The following is a 22970-nucleotide window of genomic DNA, read 5'->3' on the forward strand; positions in this document are numbered from 1 at the left end:
TCTTATTTGCCCCACCACCAGAGGTAATAATGCAAATTATTATTCATTATGCAAACCAATTTACAACAAGTTCATTACTCTACTCAAGAACCCAACAGAGTTTAAGATGCTAAGGGCCAACAGAAAAGTTAACAAGTTGGACACTCAAGAAAATGCTGTGATCAGTCTCCATGTGAAACTTTAGGATGTATTGGTACAGCTGGAGATTGGGAGGGTTAAAGCAGAGAATGAAGTAGGGCCCAGATGATCCCTTTTGCCTATTTGGACAGCAGAGAGTTGAGCCCTGGAACTAATATTAATGAAAGGACAGTGGCAGCTCAATCAGGAATTCCTTTTGCTTTGGGGAATTATGGAAATAACCACCCAGGAATTTTTCTTCCATCACATCCTCTGATTTCTTTAGGCTAATGTCATTCTGGCCCAGAATTGACACTGCGTTAAGGCATCTGCCAGTACCATTTCAGAATGCTGGGTCCAAGGCTGTATTGATGCATGTCAAAACTGGATTGGTTCTGAAGCAATTCTGGGGCTCTGGTCCTTGTTCATATGAATCCTTCCTGATCTCTAGGACTGTGAACCCAACTACATGTCAGGTTATCCCCAGAGTAACAGGGCCTGCCTGGTCCTTTTGCTAGCCCATTTGCTGGGCTTTGAAGGGCATGGCCGCTTTTCCCTGTTACAAACAAGAGAAACCAGGAATAACTGGTCACCAGTGGATTTGAATTTTAAAAACAACATGGTAGAAAGAAAATATCAGTGTTCCAGAAAAATGGCCAAAAAACATTTGAAGAATTATCTCATGGTTCACCAAAGTTACAAACACAAAAGATTGAGGTGATGGTCATTTTTGCTCAAATCATTATTGCTTCTTTGTGTCAAGTTTTATTTGACCAGCTGTCCTCAGCCAAACTGTGTGCTGTGCTCGACTCTGGAACAACCTAGAGGTTAATGGGAAGCCAAAACCTTCCGCCACCCCACCAACTCAAAATCAGGATACAAGGTCATTTATACAGGGAGAGTTACCTGTTTCTCATGTGTCTTCAAAAGTGACATGTCCAGAATGAAATAAAGGAGCAGAGCTCCCCAGAGGGGTGATAGGGAAGCAATAAGGATGACTAAGGACCAACGGTACATTCATCCCTCTGTTAACTCATGTACTATCATTTACAGAGATTACGTATTTTGATATGGCTCTCATTGTTGTCTTTTAGCAAAACAGAAGCAAAAAGTGGTAAGTTGTATTTCCTTTTTAAACTTACTGTTAAGGCTCCTGTACATACATGCCTGCAATCTCCATCTCAGTAACCCACATAGCTATAAAGTAAGGGTTGAGCCTCCCCAGTGGGGATCTTGGTTATCATTAATGGCTCAACCCAAGAACTGTGAATGTTGTGGCTATGGAGGAGGCGTGCTCAGCCTCACCTTGTCACGCATGTTGAATCATCTCTTTCAGACGGAGCACATTCCTCCTTATGATGTTGTGCCATCAATGCGACCGGTGGTGTTAGTGGGGCCGTCACTGAAAGGTTATGAGGTACAAATATCATCTGTTACTCTTCAGTTCTTGACTGAGAACCCAGGACATGGTCCTTTGTGCACTTGCTCCTCCAGGGTCTCATTATGTAAGAACTAATGGAAGCCAGCTCTCAGGATGTGAAGGCGGGTGACACTACATGGGGCTTCTGTGACCCTTTGTCCTTTCTCTCCTCTCTTGCACACGTCTCATCTTTATGCATTACATTGTTTAGAAATAGTCTCCCTCAAATCATTTACAATGGGAAGTTCTGCTAAAAGATTTGCTTTGCATTAAATTCAAAGAAAAGGACTGTATTTGTCTCAATCATTCCCATTATTATTAGAAACAATAGAGAATGATCTGCACAAGGGAATAGATAAGCAGTCTTCCAGAAAACCCAAACACTGAAAGCACCAACCAATTTCACCCTACTGGGTAAATAACACTATGGCTTATTCCACCAAATGTTTTTTGGCTTCTTTGTTTTTAAGGACAGATATAGAAAAAATAAAAATAAAACATTACTGAACCCTAGAGATGAATTAAACAGTACTATGTAACAAGACAGAGTAGAGACTTAAGTACATGACATTTCAGTTGTTGCTTTCTGGGCTTTGAGTTAGCACAGGTACAAAACAGGTGTGATGTGACATTTGAATCTGAAGGTAGGCAACCCGCAAGACACTGTTTCCACTAACCTAGGGCAATGTCTTCCCGTAGTAGGCGCTTACTGCACATTTGTTGAATAAATTAATTAATCTCTTGAAGCAGAATTCCATCTCTCTGCCTTCCTCTGAGTTAGAAATGTCAGAGTGATGAACAGAACAAAGGTCTGCCCTGGATATGGAGAACTTGCAGGACAGCTGGGCCCAGGCCCTGCCTTAGGCAAGCACAACTCAGGCGCCCCCAGGGTGGCCAGCACCCCAGACCAAAGCCTGCCTGCTGTCTCCTGGCAGCAGTTCTACCGCTAATAAGGGAAAGGGGAAGGTGGTTTGCCTTGGGTCTGATGAACACTGCTGGTTGACTCCTCAGCACTCTGGAGGAAGACCAAGGGGGAAATTAGCAACTGCACTTCCTGATGCATGGAAAGCACCTTCCCTGGGAACCTCCCTTAGGCTGTGATAAGGACTCTGCTGGGTCATATTGCCCTCCCTTCCACCTCTCTCACTTTTGACCTCTCTCTCTGCGTGTGTTTGCCTCATTCTTTTTTTCTCACCTCTGCAAAGGTAACAGACATGATGCAGAAAGCCCTCTTTGATTTCCTGAAGCACAGGTTTGATGGGAGGTGAGACATATAGATGTTTTTGTATTTTTATTTTCCTTTAACCGAACATGTATGATGAATTGATTTGTGGGTCTGTTTCCAGTAATTACAGAAGTTCTATAATTAAAGAGTAACAGAGTGTTCTTGGGAAGAATGATGATGATCTCTGAAAATCTGAAGCATAGCATTGAATTCTCAAGGGAAAAAAGGGCCTTGAAAAGGAAAATAAAATGTTTGACTATATTTTCTCACTTTTAGTGAATTCATACCAAACTGATTTTTAGGGAAAAAAAATAATTAAAATATATGTTTCTCATGAATATGATGGTTCACTGGTCATGCTGGGTAATATTATTTGGAAATTGTGTGTGTGTGTGTGTGTGTGTGTGTGTGTGTGAGAGAGAGAGAGAGAGAGAGAGAGAGGGAGAGAGAGAGAGAGAGAGAGATGCTAAGTATAAATATAAAATACTGAATTTCCTCAAAAGAAGAATCCAAAAAATTGTTTTTATTATAAGACTTCCAAAATGACCATTTTGTAGGAGATAGTGCTTATTTGGATGTGTAGTTCTGGATTAGTTTTATTTTATTTATGACTCTGTGTGTGTGTATGTGTGTGCATTCGCACGCACATGCACACATTATAGTTAAACACAATAGTGGGGGTCATTTTGAAACCTCATTATTTTATTTGTCTATTTATAGATCTGTTTTGTATGTATCCTATTGTGATCCATCATCAATATTATCCAACCATCAAATAATTTTATCATTTAAGTCTTATGAAAATGTCTAGAGAAGGTTTCTGTGTTTTACAGAGAAATGGTTAAAAAGTCCATATTGACATAATTCTGAGTACAAGCTCTTCCACAATGCAGAATGCACTCCATGTGAAAGAACCACATGAGAAAACTTGAAGAGTTATAAGAAATGAAGAAAATTTAAATAGTGTGTATTGAGAAATCTGGGTAAATGCATCCAGTTTGTCACCTTAAATGGGCTAATTAATTTTAAACTGTTTAAATATCTTCAAATAGATTTTAAAGAATATGGTATCGTAAGGAAAAAGCAAACATGGTAATGTTTTAAATACAAGTTATATATAGGTTCTAATTGAAGAAATAAGAATACCTCTGTGATATTATATGAGTTTCTAAATACATTAATATGGGCCAGGCTGCCTTAATACGTTGAATCCAAAATGATAATGATTTAAACACAGTGGAAGCTTATAATTGCTCACTTAACAATGAGTCAACTGTTCCACCTAGGAAGGACACTTTAGTTGTGGGGAGGGGAGAAATGGACAGAAAGTTTGTTCCACCTGTTGTGTGTGGCCCTTAGTCTGGGATGAACGTTCCAGTCAACTCATTGGAGAAAGGAGCATGCAGGACCTGGAAGTAGGGACCATCTTTTCTCACATTTAATTGGCTAGAATTTGGTCATGTGGTATACCTACTTGCAAAGGAGTTTGGGAAGTACATCTTGCTCTATACCTAAAGAGAAAGATAAAATAGATTTTGTTGAACCAATAATAGTCTCTGCTGCAGTCATCTAGTGGACACAAAGAGTTTGATAAGAAAGGTGTGTTTATCCCATTCTCTTTTTAAAAAACAGGCAGAAAATGAAAGAGTTTCAAAGAAAACCAGCAAAACTTGCTAAATATTAGAATATTGGCATTGAAAGGCAAGATGAAGTTCATTCATTCTAATCTCCCTCTTCCACAACACAGTCAGATGGACAGTCAGCTTCCCTTTGAACACTTCTGGCTGGTGGGAAATCCTTTCCTAAAAAATGCAATACAAAGAAACAGCTGAGCTCTGTATAACTTAAGAGCAGTGGTCTTTGTCCTGCCTTGTGCTGTTCTGAACCCTAACCCTTATCCTTCTGTCACTCTCCATGGACTAAAGGTAGCTAACATGCATGGCCCAGCCTCTGTTCCTTCAGTGATGCTTGGAGTCACTTGGTTCTAACCTGTGTTGACTTTACCTAAGGTTGCTCTGAGTAGTGCCTCAATCTCTGGCCCCGTAGCAGCCCTTGATCTGAACAAATTCCATCCCATAACACTGCCTATGTTTGTGTTTTGGTCCCCACATGACATGCCTATAAATAGCAATGTTATTTAAAAGTTTGACAGATAGCACTGATCAAAAAAAAAGATAATTTAGCAAAGAGAAAATGAGTGGATTAATTACTGGATTCAAGAATGAAGAATCTGATGTATTCCTTAATCCTTTGGCCCAGAAAGAGGAAATTCATTTTATTGTATCAGCAGTTATTTGTCTTGAATCAAGTAGAATTGTCTGCATCAATGAGAGTATACACACTATTTTTTTTTTAAAAATATTTATTCTAATTAGGTATGTATGACAGCAGAATGTATTTTGATTCATTATACACAATTATAGCACAACTTTTCATTTCTCTGGTTGTACATGATGTAGCAACACACCATATGTGCAGTCATACATACATGTACCTAGATTAATGATGGCCATCTCATTTCACCATCTTTCCGGCCCCCGTGCCCCTTTCTCCTCCTCTCCCTCCCCTTTGCCCAAAGTTCCTCCATTTTTTCCATCTCCCCACCCCCCGCACCCATTATGGATCAGCATCCACTTATCAGAGAGAACATTTGGCCTTTGATTTTGGGGGAATTGGCTTAGTTTGCTTAGCATGATATTCTCCAACTCCATCCATTTACCTGCAAATGCCATAATTTCATTCTCTTTTAATGCTGAGTAATATTCCATTGTATATATATATACCACTGTTTCTTTATCCATTTATCTATTGAAGGGCATCTAGGTTGCTTCCACAGTTTAGCTATTGTGAATTGAGCTGCAATAAACATTGATGCATTACTATAGTACAATAGTACTATAATATGCTGATTTTAAATCCTTTGGGTATAGAGCGAGGAGTGGGATAGCTGGGTCAAATGGTGGTTCCATTCCAAGTTTTCTAAGGAATCTCCATACTGCTTTCCAGAGTGGTTGAACCAATTTTCAGTCCCACCAACAATGTACAAGTGTGCCTTTCCCCCCATATCCTTGCCAACAATTATTGTTGTTTGTATTCTTGATAACTGCCATTCTGATTGGTGTGAGATGAAATCTTAGAGTAGTTTTGATTTACATTTCTCTAATTACTAGAGATGTTGAACATTATTTTTATATATTCCTTAATCAATTGTATATCTTCTTCTGAGAAGTGTGTGTTTAGCTCCTTAGCCCATTTATTGATTGGGTTGTTTGCTTTTTTGGTGTTAAGTTTTTGAGTTCTTTATATATCCTGAAAATTAGTGCTCTATCTGATGTGCATGTGACAAAAATTTGCTCCCATTCTGTAGGCTCTCTCTTCACCTCATTGATTGTTTTTGTTTTGTTTTGTTTTGTTTTGCTGCGAAGAAGCTTTTTAGTTTGAATCCATCCCACTTATTGATTCTTCATTTTATTTCTTGCACTTTAGGAGTCTTGTTAAGAAAGTGTGGGGCTTAATCTGACATGATGAAGATTTGGGCCTACTTTTTCGTCTATTAGGTTCAGGGTCTCTGGTCTAATTCCTAGGTCCTTGATCCACTTTGAATTGAGTTTTGTGCATGGTGAGAGATCAGGATTTTAGTTTCATTTTACTGCATATGGATTTCCAGTTTTCCCAGCACCATTTGTTGAAGAGGCTATCTTTTTTCCACTGTATGTTTTTGGTGCCTTTGTCTAGTATGAGATAACTGTATTTATGTGGGTTTGTCTCTGTGTCTTCTATTCTGTACCATTGGTCTGCATACACACTATTGAAGTTGGTTCTGATAGAAACAGAATAAGTTTTAGTGCCAAGTGTCCATGAGGTCTGATGACATGGCAGAGAATCTAGGGAAAGAAGCCAGTAACAGTGTAGGTAGTAGCTACACACAGACTTAGCACCAGAAAGGACCCATGTGTGGCAGTGGGAGAAAGATGTTAAAGGTCATGTGACAGAGTGGACTTACTGTTAAGAATAAGAAGCCAGTGCAGCAGGTAAAACAATGAGTTTACTGGTGCATGAACTCATTGTTTTAATAAGGAAGAAGAAATTGGCTGGTAGCTTCTCACTGGCTCTGATGAGTGTGTTGCTTGGAGAATATCCTTATGTTTTGAGCTATGAAAATATGCTACATTATGTTTTACCAATTAATAAAAGGAGAGAAAATGACAAGTAGCCTTTAAATGAAACCAGCCAAGAGAACAATCACATGGAAGGCTTTCGCTCAGTGACACAGCATAAACAATATGTTCTAGTGGAAACCTACTCAGTGTTTCATTGACTATGAATGCAATTTGTTTAGACAAAATGGCAGGAGAAAGTCCTGCCTTTGTTTTCAGAAAGAGCAAAAATATCCATTAGCTAAGAGGTGTTTCTATTCAGTACTGTTTTTCAGATCTTAATTAAAAATTAATTCAATGAATTAGACTAAAGTCCAACTGCTTAACTATTAGAGTCATAAACTTGAGAGGGTTTTTTGATACCTTAGCTATGATCAGTTTAGTTTTTCTATATTGATGCATTACAATTATATGTAATAGCAAGATTTATTATGCCATATTTATATATGCATATAACATAATTTGATAGACCTCATTCCTTAGTACTTTGCTTTCCCTCCCCTCTTCCCTTATCTCTCCTCCTGATCTGCTTGCTGTAATCTACTGATCTCCTTTCTATTATCATCATTATTATTTTAATTAGTACATTATAGTTATATATAAAAGCTGGATCCACTGAGGTATATTCATACATGGACATAGCATGATTTGGTTAATTTCATTCCCCCGTAATTCCCATACTCTCTCCTCTTCTCTCCATCTCGATCCCCATTGGTCTCCTTATTATTTTTGTGAGATTCCTTTTTTTTCCCTCTAACTTCCACATATGAAAGAAATCATAGAAAACATTCAACCCTTGACTTTCTAAGTCTGACTTATCTTGCTTATCATTATGTTCTCCACTTCCATCCATATACCAGCAAATGACATAATTTCATTCTTTTTTTATGACTGAGTAAAACTCCATCATGTAGAGGCACCACATTTTCTTCATCTATTCATCTGCTGACAGATACCTAGGGCTGGTTCCATAACTTAGCTATTGTGAATTGCACTGCTATAAACATTGGTATGCTTGTGTCACTATAGTGTGCTGATTTTAGTTCTTTTGTATAAATTCAAAGAAATGGGATAGCTGGGCCATACGGTAGTTCCATTCCTAGTTTTTTGAAGAATCTCCATACTGCTTTCCAAAGTGGTTGTACTAATTTTCAGTTTCACCAACAAAGTATAAATAAAGCTTTGTCCCCACATCCTTGCCAGTAATTTTTATTATTTGTATTCTTAATGATTACCATTCTAACTGGAGTGAGATGAAATCTCAGTCTAGTTTTGGTTTGCATTTCCCTGATTGCTAAGGATGTTACATATTTTTTCATATATTTGTTGGCTGTTTGTATTTCTTCTTTTGAGAAATGTTTGTTTAGATCATTTGCCCATTTTTTGACAAGTTATTCATTTTTCTGATGTTAAGTTTTTTTTATGTTCTTTATATATTCTAGATATTAGTTCCCCATCAGAAGAGCAGCTGGCAAAGATTTTCTCCTTGAGTCATTGAGACCTAGTTACTATACAGTATTACTGCTGTGGTTGCTATTGTGAGGCCTAACTGTAGTACATGTAAGAAAAATAAAAGGCACAGGTGAATATCCACACGTAGTAATACTTCCTGTGGCCATACTATAAATTAAGTGGCCCTAACAATCTGCTAAAATGGTACTCAGTCTGGTGAGGACACAGTAGTTACACTATGGGCTTCTCTCTTCATTTCACATATTCATTGGGAATGATCCTTTCCTATGAGGTTTGCTCAGCTGGTTGAATCTACAATTTTTAGGCCAAATAGCACGAAGTCAAACCAACTGCAGTTTGTTGACCTATGCCATTCATGTCAAAGCCCCTGAAGTCTGTTATTTTAGGCTTTTTTGACAACTGGATCAGATCAATTTTTAGGCATTATCCAACGCTTTGTAACTGACACAATCATGGCTTAAAATCCTAAACAGCACAAAATCTACAGGGATAGGATCTTCAGCTAAAGGAAGCTATTATCCAGACAACATATAAGGAAAACAAAGCAGGTAGTTGAGAAAGAAATTGAAAGAGAAGAAGCTGAGAATACAATTTAGAGAGACTCAAAATAGATAGTATTTACTTGTAAAAGGAAATGGGAACAATTGATGCTATCACAAAGCAGCCAAGCCATAGAAGAATGAACACAATTTGTAATTTCAGTGAACAAAGGGGAAAAGAACAAGTGACTTTCGGTTCCTGTCATTCTCCTGTCCTCTCCTTTCACTCAAATGTGGACTCATTAGTCCACAAACACTGGGTCTAATTGAACACTTTTGGGCCAGACTTGAATGTGTAAATTAACAGATTTTTATTACATCGTTGTCTGACCTGATTTATCTTTCCTTTCAATGTATTTGAATTTTACCAACTCTGGGATGGCTGAATCCATGGTTTCTACTAACTTCTGAGGACAGGATATAAAGATATTGTCTCCTTCAAGTCTTCAACTATTTAATAATCATTTGTCTTGCTTACATTATATATGTGCTTATCAACATAGAACACTAAGATAATTAAGAAAGCACTTTTATATATTATCTTGTTTGCTCCTAATGACAAACCCCTGAGACAGTTTTGACAAATCTACCATTACCATTTTATTGATTAGGATACTAAGACTCAAAAGATGTCATGACCTTTCTGTGGCCATAGAACCAGGAAGAGAAAGATCCAGGGCAATATTCAGGTCCTCCTGTGCCTTTCATTCATTTCTATTGACAGCACACTCCCTTGTTCTTTGAAACACTTTTCCCTGTAAATACTAGGATATAGCAAGGGTAAAATATGGAAGGGCTTTACAGCTGTTGCATTACCATCATGGAACTATAAATCATTTTTTAATGCATGTGTCATAACTGAAAACTATCTTTACATAGACTATCACAGAAAACTAATATGCATAGCCCATGATATATTGGGTTATAGCAATTAAGGTGAATTCTAAAGTAAAAATAAGCAGTGGTTGTGTTTCAGATTTACTGCATTTAGAGAATTATTTTTGCTAGTTTCTAGGGAATTTGCTGCTACATCCAGTCTGCTGAGGAACCAATCTCCTACTCCTACTATTGTGTTTTTTTGTTTTTTTTTTAACCTACTGGCCAGTAACTACTAACAAAGTTTTTCCAGAGATGCAAGGAAGGGCCAAAAGACACCAGGTATGACTATAGCAAGAAAATAAATAGAAAGGATGTCATAAATTTTTTCAAAAAGTATTTACATTTGATATTACTTTGCTGGGAGTCTTATAAAAAAAAGAAGATATTGGATTTGATGTCTGATTTTGATAATAGTGAGCATCCTTGTAAGATAAACACTTATTTTGTCTTATTAGAGTTGCTAGGGTAGTGTCTATATATATGTTCCAGTTCTCTACTTTATGCATTTGAATTTTATTAACAAGTAACTTATATTAGCAAATGAACTTGTAATTTATTAGCAAATAAAATAAGAAAGAATGCTTTATTGCTCACACCTTTCCCTCTGTTTCAAACATATGAAACAGTTTTATTTCTTTGTTTTTTAGAACTTCGATAGTATATGAAAAGGGATTTGTAAAAGCATCTGTTGATAAACACTTCAAGTGTTAAGAACCAAGGGTTACAATCCCAGAAGTTGGAAAGGCTAAGGCAGGCGAATCGAAAGTTCAAAGCCAGCCTCAGCAATTTAGCAATACCCTAAGCAGCTTAGAGAGACCCTGTCTCAAAATTTAAAATAATAATTTTAAAAAAGGGCTGGGAATGTGGCTCATTGGTTAAATGTCCCTGGGTTAAATCCCCAGTACCACAAAACAAAACAAAAAGCCCAAAACCAAGGGTCACTATCTAGCTTGTAGAATGAGAATATTTGATTTTCACTTAAGCAGAATAAAATCTTGCAACAAACCAAAAATCATTATTCTAGAAAGTTGAATTCTGTCTTTAAACCTATTTAATCAGATATCTGGATTGCTCTGGATATGACTTTTATCCAGCAGCTCCATTCTTAAAATAAACATACAAGAAACCCAGAATCACAATAATAAACATGAAAACCCTGTTCTGCAAAGAAAAGGAATTGCCTATGAGATTTCATGCCTCAAAGCTTTAGAGGGCTACAGAGTAATAGAAACTCAGATATGGGTTCGCTTGACTTTAAACTGATTTAAATCCTGACCATCTCTCAGACCAAGGCCAAGGTTGTGCATCTGTGCTTGATAATTTGCTTCATGTAGAGATTTGGGGTTGCTGGATAAGAAAGCTGAAATGAAAGAGAATTCTGAAGTCAAATGACTAAGCCCTGGCCTGGTGCTCAGAAACCTAGTTTAGACCTCCTCAGCCTATGTGGAATCATGTGAAACTCTCTGTTTCTCAGTTTCCTTGGTAAAATGAAGAAGTTGTTACACCAGTGTTTTCCAATGTCTTTTAGCAGTTGAACAATGTTTTGCAATGAATTCACATATAAGTCCAATGTAGAAAATAGAAATGCAGAAGTGTTTGCCTTGTGTGGTAAAATTGGAGCCTCATCCACTTGGCCTTTCTTTAGTGTTCAGAATGATTGCCAAGATCTTTCTGCAAAGGACATTTGAGAATGCATCTAATACTTATTTGGGCATAAAAATTCTAAAAAGTTAAATAATTTTAAATGTCCTGACCACCTACAGTACATAAATACAATGACACAGACAGGCGGTGATTTGCTTTAAAATAACACCAGAAGTTTAAAGTCTGTAGGTTTAAAGAAGTGATTTCCAACCATTTGTCAAAAAAGTTTATTTTAAATTCTCTCCAAGGCTCAGATCATGCAAGTCAGGTAAAGAGTCTTCTGACAATACCCAGTATCTCCCAAACAGGTATGAGATGACATGTGATTGAATAATTACTAACAACTCTAGCCTCTTCTCTGTTCCAACCCTCAAAATTTTTTGAATATGGAGAAGAATAGGTATGTTCACTGAATATAAAAGGGAGAGGGTGCTACTTTTCTCATCTTTTTCTGGGAAGCTGTGAAGATGAGATTGGGGAAAGGCCCACTGATGTTAGTAACTGACTTAGAAAGGCAAGCTTTGGATTCTATAGGCAGATAATGGCTGGAAATTGAGCAATCCTTAAAATAGTTTTAAAAGTGTGGATTCCAGATGTTCTCATTTGATAAATTATATTCAAATAGATCCCTGTCTCCATTCATCATTTGCAATGTCTTTACTTTATTCTTTTCTTCCATGATTGCAGGATTCTTTCTAACTTATCAAAACTCTGGCATAATACTCACATTGCCCTCAACTGTACTCTCTTAGGACTGCCCGCCATGTGCATTCAAAGTCATATGCAAATATGCTGAAGAATCCCATGGCTGTAGGAAAGTAACCATAGTTCTCCCTTTGAACCTGTAGAGAAATGTTCCATGAATCATGAATCAAGTATTGAGCATAGGAATGCAACTTAGTCTATCACCGATTGGTCGTCTTTGATGATCAAAATGAAGAGGGTTTCTTCCTTTAGCCAGAGGCATTGAAATGCTGGAAAAGAGCATTGGTAGCTCCTGAAGATCTTGTTCAAGAGCAAATCATCTGTGAATTGTGAGGAGACTGTATTGCTGCTTCCTAGAAAGAGCATGGTGTATGCATATGTTTTGATTCCCTCCTGGTGTCGTGTGCATTGTAAAGGGAACTTGGCCAGGCCGGCCATAATGGAGAAGAGCATTTTTACTGGAGTAATTTTTCAATTAAATAGCCAAAAACCTTTCTCTATTTGCTCTGCTTGTATTTTAATACTAGCCAAAGCCTGTTTAAAATTCTTGTGGCCAATATTTATTATACTGTGGTTCTACTATAGTATGTAAAATGGTTATTAAGTACTGTGGTTATAATTCACTTGGAGAGCCCTGTAACATTTTTACTGGCTTGTTCTCTTCTGTGTTCCTATTCATAGGATATCAATAACGAGAGTGACAGCTGACATTTCTCTTGCTAAGAGGTCTGTCCTAAATAATCCCAGCAAGAGAGCAATAATTGAACGTTCAAACACCCGGTCCAGCTTAGGTAAGATATTCAAATGTGGTACTTTTCTATCCTGTACTTTTAGACTATCATGACACAGGATGCATTTGTGAATGTCTTTTCTAGTTTGCTCCCTGGTCTGAATGAGGAAGTGCCAAGTAACTGAAAAGAATGCTATCGTGGACATGAAGGGAGCAGAGTTCTGCAGCAGCCAGAGCCTGTTCTGTCTCTTTCAGCTCTAGTCAATTAGCTAATTGGTAGTCTGGTTGGAAAAATCCTCAACGACTCCCCTGGTCTGTTACTGCCTAAAAACGGGAAACCACTCATCTCTGTTTTGCCTAAGCTTCTCAATGAGGCTAATGGTAATTGTCATACCTGACTCACAGCTGACACGAAAGGAAATCCTATGTTTAGTCTTCTCAGATCTTTAGAAGAAATAGATAATGGTGCTCCTGGTGTTGCTTCTGTTGCTAGCTGATAGTACACAGAATAGTCACACCTTGAAGTAATGGCAACCACCATTAATTACATGCAGGGAATTCAAATGTGTCTTTTCTGGGGTACTAGTGAGAAAGCATCCTAAAATTCACCATGATTGAGAAGAGCAAAAGGCTGTGGATGAGCAGGGCTATGGATAGAAGTGAGTCCATGCTGCTGGTGAATCACGTTATTCATCCTGAAAGTATGTTCTTGTTCTCCATGACTGTCAAGAGTGGTGCAGAATCTTTCCTCGAATTTTCTTTTGCATTCACATTCTAAGGGCAACTTGTTTTAATTAGGAAAGATGCTACTCCTCCATGCTGCTGAAATGGGCTGTACAGAGGATAGAAAACTAAATAATAAAAACAACAACAATAATGGTAACTAGCATTGCCAGCTGCATGTCGGTAACTAGCGTTTCCAGCTGCATGTCTTAATGTCTCATCAAGAATCCACCAAAGGGGGAGTGGTGGAGTGCTTGCCTAACACAGGCGAGGTCCTGGGTTCAATCCTCAGCACCACATAAAAATAAATTAATTAAAGATATTTTGTCCAACTATAACTAAAAAATAAATTTTAAAAAAAGAGAGAAAAAAGAATCCACCAAAGGCTGTGCCTTGACCCTGATTTAAGGTTGGAAAGAAGATACAAAGCATTATCTCTATAATCCTGGCATGAGATTGGTACATGGTGATCGCCAATACATATTTGTGGGATGGTTGCTTGTGAGGGGATGCCTCACATGTCAGTGCATGTGACAGGTAGATCCTAGAGGTGAGTGGTTCCTTGTCCAGTCCTGTGCTTAGAGCCTTCCACAAAGTGAAACATTCTTAAAGGCACAGTATTTTGCCTTGAGACAGTGATGGTGGCATTTGATGGTGAATCATAGCAGGTAGCTGACTAAAATAAAATATCATGGGTGATGAGGACAGTCAGGTAGGTTGAAGATTTCTCAAACAAGCTTCTTATTCTCTGTTCTCCTATCTTCTATCTTGGTGTCTTTAACTTTTAACCACCTCTCCTTCTGATATATAATGAAAGGCTAAAGATGCTAAAAAGCTAAATGAGGTTGCCTGTTCCTTCAACCATTTGCACCAGCTAAGGAGTTCATGGATGTTCCCTGAAGTTGGTCCTTATACTCTAGTTACCTGTCATAAGAGTCAGTGAGGTGTATGAGGTGGGGTAATATTAATACTCAGAAGAAACAAAGTAGATCTCAGTTCACTGGTTTTTAACTGTACTCTGTGAAGTCATGTACCCACAACCATTGGGATTCATCTAATGTCAATCTAAAATAACACTGAGTTGCTTATTTGTTGTCTTATTAAATACATAATTTGTAGATTCTTTCATCAAATGTCTATCAAACACTTGTTATGTGCCATGCATTATGCTAGACTCAGGAAATACAGATGGAACTAAGACTCAGTATTTTGCTCATGGGTAAAGAAAAAAAAGGGACAGATGGTTAAAATACTCTGGGATAATGAAATTACAAAGAGCAAGCTAGAGGATAATGAAGAAGGGTGGGGGTGAACGGTTTGTGAGGACTTTTTAGAAGTTATATTTGAGCTGGTTCTTCAAGGCACACAAGAATGTATAAAAGCATTGACCCATTTAAAAAAAAGCATGTGTGATTGAGAAACAACTAGATTTGTGTGGAGCATGCTTAGAAAGGAGAGTGCAGGCATGGTTTTAGAGGAACCAGAAAAGAGACTGAAAGAGTAGATTGACGTCAATCTGTTAGAGCTGTAGTGTTGCTTGTTAAAGAGATCTCTTAAATAGATTTCATGAAATGTTTATTTTATAAGATATTAATAGTTGTTACATTAAAATGTTTTCCATGGTCAAATAAATTTAGAAATGATGAATTAAACAGTTGGCAGTTTTCTTCATTGCAAGACTTCTTATAGCCCTAAAGATATGAAAGGTAACACATTTGAAATTCTAAAAGAAGCTATTCTAGTATGCAATATGTCCCTTGCTTAAACCCCTTTCTTTCATGGGAAATATTGTGGGATTACTGTTCCAGGAAATGCTGGGAAATGCTACCTAGGCCCATGGCAGTAATATGAATAGATGTGGGTACAGGAGTATCACCAGTCAAAGAGATGCTAGAAAGACGGGCTGGGTCACCTGTGGTCAGCTTTTTGAAATGTTCCTTGAGGGCCTCCAGATCATAATCTATGAATCCTCAGCTCCCTTTGCCTAGAATAGGATCAGGAAGAAACTTCCTTTGGAATCCCTCTTAGAATTAGTCTAGGTAGCCAGGATTGTTTGGCATGTAAATAAAGATACCTTTGTCTTACACACACATACACACACACACACATTCTGAATTTTGGGCTCATCCCAGTAAGTAATGTGGCCTCCTGGCTTCCTCTGTCAATCTAAACTCCACCTCTCTGCTTATGCCAGAGTGCCTATTGCCCAAAGGTTCTGTGATGGTTATGCAATAGGTGTGCCTGCTTCTTCTTCCGTCAGAAACTACACTTAACTTCATTGCTAGGGCAGAGTAAATAGATTCAGATATTTCTGAGTTATTTAGACAGGGACTTGGAGGACCTGGAGGATCCTTATACCAGGGCAGTCCAGTTAGCATTACTGCCTTTTCACTGCTTCTGAAGATATCACATTCCAATTTGAAGCATAAAACAATGTAGATATGTTCAGGGATAGTCCTGGTGACAAGCTTCCTTAAACCCAGTGGCAGCTCAATGAAAACAGCATAGAGGACATGCTCCAACATCCTGCGACTGAAACTTTCTATAGTCAAAATTGATTTAATTTTCCAAACTTCCTTCTTAAGACAATTTTTTTTCTTTCTTTTTTTCTTTCTTTTTTTTTTTTTTAGTTGTAGATGGACACAATATCTTTATTTTATTTATTTATTTTTATGTAGTGCTGAGGATCGTACCCAGTGCCTCACGCATGTGAGGCAAGTGCTCTCTACCACTGAGCTACAACCCCAGCCCCAAGACAAATTTCTTTTTAAACTGTTTCTGACATGCCAGAAATAAAAGGGGAAAATATGTTTATTATGACTAACAAATGTAGAATATAGTCTCAGAAGAATTTGGCAAATAAATCTACTTCTCTAATGTCCTTAAATTGATAACTTGAAAGCTAGTCACTCTTCAAAGCAATGTGAAATTTTTCAAATCATTGATATTAGATAATATGAAAAACAACAGATATGTTGACTCTTTAAATTCATACATTATGTGTTAAACATCAGTGGTTCTATAGAAAATAAGGCTTTTTGCTATTATAAAAAACCCTCTTCATCAGGCTTGGTAGCACAAACTGTAATCCCAGTGGCTTGGGAGGCTGAGGCAGGAGGATCACAAGTTCAAAGTCAGCCTCAGCAACTTAGTGAGGCCCTGAACAACTTAGTGAGACCCTGTCACAAAACATAAAAAAAAAAAAAAAAGGACTGAGTATGCAGCTAGGTGTGTAAACACCCTTGGGTTCAGTCCCTGGTACAAAAAAACAAAAACAAAAAAAAAAGCTTCTTCCATAAAAAAGTAGAGCTACATGATAAGCCTGGAGTATTTATGACCCCATATACCCTGTTAATCTTTTTGGTTAATGAAAGGAGAATTTTGTGTGTGTGTGTGTGGATGATACAAACTTGAGTTTATCCTGGACAAGCAAAGTAAATTATGAGATTCTGTCACAAACCCTTTTCAGTGAGGGTATTTAGAGTAATACTACCTTTTCTCTAGGCCACCTTTGGTATCATTTAAATAGCTTTGTGTATGCTATATTAAAACATTATAGAGTACACCAGATTGAAACATTATTAGATCACACCAATAGCCATAAAAATAAGGAAAGACCAAAACAACAAAACAAAATAATCTCTCTGAAAATAAATAGTCTAATTCACATTTTGGACATGGCGCAACAAATCAGATGAATTATAAAATATATAAGGAACTTTCTTATATTTCAGAAAGTCATAGTGTATTTGGATTATCCATTTTCCTTAAAAAAGAAATAGTTGGGTTGCTTCAGACCTTTGAAAAGAACTAGATTTTTCATTTGACCAAATCCATGCAGATTTGGGTCACTTGACTCTTATAAACAGCTGAAAAGATTTGCATCTAGATGTAATGCAGCAGTTTAATATAATTAGCCTTAGGGTATTTTTTTAATACCAAAGATAATTATGTTTTAGAAAAGTCCACTGACTCCAATTCTTAAATTGAGCTAGAATTGCTGATCTGTTAATTATAAGAGGAAACACTGAACAATTAAACTGTGGTATGAAGATGTGCATAACAGTCAAAACAAGTTATTCCTAGTTTTTTTAAAAGAATGTTTACAAAATATTAATATATAACTTGTTGATAGTAGAACTGTTACTCTGTGCGAGTCATGATGTGCACACCTGTAATCCCAGGGATTAGGGAGATTGAGGCAGAAAGGTCACAAATTCAAGTTCAGCCCAGGCAACTTAGTAAGATCTTGTCTCAAAATAAAAAAGGCTGGGGATGTAGCTCAGTAGCAGAGTTACCCTGGGCTCCCTTCCAAGTACTGCAATAATAATAATAATGCTGTTATTTCAAAAATGTAATTTGCTTTCTCTCTGATGTTGCTTCACGCATGTATCTCAGTTGTTTCCTAAATATGGTTTCAGTTTTGATAGCTGAAACAAAAGTAAAGAAGAACAAAGCAATAATCAAAAAACAACATAAAAAAACCCACTAAGGCTATATAAATAGCTAAATGTTAGGTTGAATGTAAGAAGCAAATTTAAAAAGCTTGAGTTTTTCCACCAATTGTTTTGTTTTATGAAAAACTCAAACCATCTCTCTCTCTTTAGAAGACTTTAAACTAGACATGGTTATAAAAATTCAGAATATTTTGTTTTGTAATGTAGACAAACATATCTGAAATATATACTCTTTTTTAATAGATATACTGACTAATGAGAATAAAGAGTACCTGTTATTTCTTGTTTCTTCTTTTAGCGGAAGTACAAAGTGAAATTGAAAGAATCTTTGAGTTGGCAAGATCTTTGCAATTGGTTGTTCTTGATGCAGACACCATCAATCACCCAGCACAACTTATAAAGACTTCCTTAGCACCAATTATTGTTCATGTAAAAGTCTCATCTCCAAAGGTAATCGGCTCATTTCAGTCTTGAGGATTAGCACATTTCTTTTGAGATATCTTTTGCTCTGTGTTTTGTTGTTGTTGTTAGTGGGCAAGAAGAATATTGAGATTCTTTTTGATGAGCCCATTTTAAAACAGTCTCCAGGTTCTAGGAATTTTGAAATAGCAAATAAAGAAGAGTACATTCTTATAAGATGTTCATTGGTCTCAAACCAAACAGTTATGCAAGTATATAATAGAAATTTTTAAAAAATTAAGAAAGGTCAGAAGAAGTAGACTCTGGCTTTTCCTAGACTACAGGTTCTATCTTGGTAAATTGTTTGAATAACATTGATTCTTGGATCACCTATATTTTTCTCCCCAGTTGAGAGAATACATAGTTCAAGAAAGATAATGATATTTATACTACACTTATCATATTAAAGGTAAAATATCACTGAATGAACATTTCTTATGGAAATGTCATAGCCCTAGACACTTGGGTGAAGGTTGGGTTCTTTGAGGAATATATTATTCCATTATGAGTAGTCTGATTAATATGAAATTAAACTAGAATTTCCTATTAATTACTTATGACAAAAGAAACAAATATGTAAACAACTGTGATATTTATCTGCCATAAAGGTGGTGAATCAAAATATTACTCAACCGAATAAAATCAAAATATTACCAAACATAAGTGACCTGGTATAGAGCAGTTCCTCCACTTTTATATGACTGTCTTTGAAATTTCAGGAAATTATAAAATACAGAGTGGGAACTCAAGGTCCCTCCAAGACCTCACACAGAGGTAGAATAGCATGAACACACATGAATCAATCTACTATACTGAAAGCCACTGCAAATGGTTGACATCATTACAGAGTTTGTATAGTATATGATTTCTCACATTGCATTTCCTCTTTACTAATCCTTAAGGCTAAACAGACTAAAAAAAGATCCCTTTTTATTGATTTTCTTTCAATTCATTGATAAGAGCTCGGCTCCTGTCTTCTCTTAGGTTTTACAGCGATTGATTAAATCTAGAGGAAAATCCCAAAGTAAACACTTGAATGTTCAACTAGTAGCAGCTGATAAACTTGCACAGTGCCCTCCTGTAAGTATGACCATTTTTTTCCCTTAATCATTCTTGAGTAGTTAGAAAAGGGTGGTTCTTGTTCATATTAGCGTTGTTATTTTTATTCTATGATAATGGTGATGACGTATGTTTAAAATCTAAAGGGTCTCTTGGAACAAGCTGCTGCTATCTTGTTGATTGTGCTCAGACTTCCAGAACTAGATGGTGTCTAGTTAATAAGACCTGAACCGTGGTCTGATACCTGCTTTCCTTCCTAATACCTTGATTTCCTGGCAAACACTCAGGAAACCACTTAGCATGTAGCATCCAGTCACGTGGACACTTTCAAGCAAAGAACAGAATAAAATGAAGCATGCCAATTTGACTTTCCTTTAACTTTTTCTGCTAGAAGGTTCTGGTAGGATAAAAAAAAAATATGATGTTAAAGGTCAAGAATTGATAAGAACTAGAGGAGTCCTGTGGTTGTAGGAGATGAAAGGGTCAGGGTTGAGTGAAATAAAAAACTACAGTAAATTAACTTTTCCTAGTGCCATTGCCAGAAAACAAATGCTGTGTTCAAAGGCAAACAATGATGTGGTGAGGATCAGGAGAAGTGAATGGTATCACCTGGCACTGGGTCATGGCCAGTCCATGTCACCACTTGCTTAATTGACCTCCTGTTTCTATGACTTTTCTCTAAAGGAAATAACAGTCTCTTTTGGTCAGCTGATTCACTGGCTTTTTTATATACTTGTGCAAGGATCATTTATGCTTTTAAAGCATAAAATTAAATTCAGATGTTTAGAGAGGCAACACAGCATCACTTTTAAAAGCAGACTCGGGAGCCAGATGCTTAAGTTCAAATCCATACTGACTAGTTTCGTAATCTTAGGCAAGTACCTGCCTCATGAGGTTAGGGTAAGAATTCAGTGAGTGAATATGTGGAAAAGCTCTTAGAACAGCACCTGGTACACAGTACACACTGTCCAGGTGTTTCTGTTGTAATTACTAGGTATACTTTGTGCCATGCGATGTCTGGTTGGTTAGACTTTGTAACGACCCATGTCTCCCTGGCTCACTCTTGTAACTCACTACATTGTCATAGTGGATTCATCATAATAAATATTTGTTGAATGAATGAATGGAGGTACAGGGACAGGGAGTGATAAAGCATCCTTTCATTAGATACTTAAAATGGCCTGGTGTGTGCTAGATGCTTTACATAGATTGTCGGTAATCCTCAGTTACCTAATAAAATAAGCAATATAATTCCCATTTTACAATTGAGTCAATTGAAAACAGAGGGGTTCAAGGATTTCTCTAAGGTCACATAGCAAATTAGAATTACATCTAGAACTTTCTGGTTCCAAAGCCACTTTATTCTCCTCTTCCTACCCTACACACAAATATGCACACACCTGGCTACCTACAATGCAGATAATTTGGGTATCTTGGAGCATAGAATTCTGTGTTAAAAACACAGAATTGCTTACTAATGAAGTCACTTTCACAGTAGAATGAGTGATTAAAGCACTGAATGAATATAAACGAATGTATTATGGAGCCCCTGACTCCGTAATACTTCACAGTTGAAGGGAGAGTATCTTTATTGACCAGCTCAAAGGCCAGAACCATGCTATTATTTCCATTTTTTTCCCCTGAACAATCTTAGAAGGTTGGTTATCAGTTTGGTGTTCTGGGAAATGGATACTCAAATGGAAATAGAAGTACAGAAGATTTATTGTAGAAAATCCCTTTTCTTTTTATGAGAATGAGTTTATTAATATTTATTCTTGATAGTTACTAGAGAAAATAATTGTGTGCTATTAAAATTGAGGTGTTTTGCTGAGAGAGTTGATCATTGAGTTGTTCATCTAGTATAACTTGTTATGTCTGAAATAGCTGGAACCAAGAGAAGGCATGTGCATACTTAATACCGTGTGCTTCTTCAGGACTTGTTCCCCCACCAAGGGAAACAAATGGCACTCAAATGGCTCTTGGAAGACAGCCTTGTCCTATTATTATCTTAGTGGTACAAACACCTCCTTGTTTAATATAATTGGTCAGATAACTTGGCATTTTAAACAAAGCGGTCTGAGTATGTAAGGTTACCTTATACTTAACATTTTCTAAACATTTGATGTTGCATAAATAGCATGTGTAATGCTGAGAAGGAATTGTGCACTCTGTTTTGGCACACACAAAGAAATCTTCAGCTTATAAAAACCAATAGCAATTTAAAAATGTGTCTGCATTTGTCCTTTTACTTCAAGACCATAATTATAATTGTCATCCAAAGATTGGTGATCACTGTGTCATTTTAGTTCCTTTAGGAGAATTTGCAACTTGCTTAATTGGCCCCTGCTTCTCCAGTCTGAAAAGTCAGCAGATTTTACTGACAGAGTTTCACATTGCAAAGAAATTAAAGGCAGCAGTTTTTGGAAAGGGAAGTCTAAAAGAACACAGGGGGGAAAAAAAGTTAACTCTCTCTAGCCAGAAGAATGGATTCTAGATTAAGGGACTATTGAAGCAGAAAAAAGACCTTAACCCTAGGAAACACTCTAACCCAGTAGAGTGTTTCCTAGGGTGTGTTCTTTATGATATGGGTTCCCTGTGATGATATCAGGTGGTTTTGGAAATGGACTATGATGCCAGAAGTGTTTGAAAAAAAAACTTATGTAACAAAGATGGTCTTCTTTCTTTGCTGCAGAATCCTGACTATGCATTTTCTATTTCCAATAGGATAGGTAGTATGTGGTGCTTCTGCTGGTGTGACTGTAGAGCTGTTTTTCCATGGATCATTCTATGGTCTAGTGTTTCGCAGAATGTTTCAAGGGAAGACTAATCCAGTCCAGTCTCCTTGTTTTATAAATGAGGTAACTGAGACCGAGAGAGGTGACCTGGCTTTCCAAAGGTCATACATCTTGGCCAAAGTTGCATAAGATCTCTGATGCTTAGGCTGGTGATACTTTAGATAGTGAATGGCAATAAAGTAGTTATTATGTATTCTTCTGGAAAGAAAATCATGGATTTCCTGGATAAGGCTTCTTCTAGGAGATGGATCAGTAAACTTTTTTTAGCAAAGGTTTAGATAATAAGTATTTTAAGCTTTTTAGGCCATATGGTCTTTGAACAACTAACCAGCTCTGCCTTTGAGTAGCCATAGGCAATATGTAAACAAATGGGAGGGCTTGTGCCCCAAACAAGTTTGGTGGAAGCAGGAGGCAGGCCTTATTTACCTAGCCAAAAGAAGTTGCCACCCTTGTTCTGGCACAAGTTGTGGTTATCTATTACTGTGTAGTAAGCTCCTCTAAAACTTCGTGACTTCAAACAGCAGCCATTGGTAGTCTTCAGCTGGCTGCTGACCTAGTCACCCAGCAGAGGTGGCTGGAACGTGAGAG

At 37.1% G+C, this 22970-nt stretch overlaps 1 protein-coding gene across 1 annotated transcript in view; it reads left to right on the forward strand.

Annotated features, from left to right (window-relative positions):
* The window catches only part of Cacnb4 (calcium voltage-gated channel auxiliary subunit beta 4), a 240336-nt gene that overhangs the window by 208534 nt on the left and 8832 nt on the right, over positions 1 to 22970 (forward strand). Inside the window, exons 7-12 of the mRNA XM_076865433.2 lie at positions 1212 to 1231; positions 1454 to 1534; positions 2743 to 2801; positions 12841 to 12950; positions 18368 to 18519; positions 19513 to 19608. Of these exons, the coding sequence (XP_076721548.1) occupies positions 1212 to 1231; positions 1454 to 1534; positions 2743 to 2801; positions 12841 to 12950; positions 18368 to 18519; positions 19513 to 19608 (518 nt within the window). The remainder of the gene's footprint in view (positions 1 to 1211; positions 1232 to 1453; positions 1535 to 2742; positions 2802 to 12840; positions 12951 to 18367; positions 18520 to 19512; positions 19609 to 22970) is intronic.

Source organism: Callospermophilus lateralis, chromosome 9 (genome assembly GCF_048772815.1).
Source record: "Callospermophilus lateralis isolate mCalLat2 chromosome 9, mCalLat2.hap1, whole genome shotgun sequence".
NCBI classification, from domain to species: Eukaryota; Metazoa; Chordata; class Mammalia; order Rodentia; family Sciuridae; genus Callospermophilus; species Callospermophilus lateralis.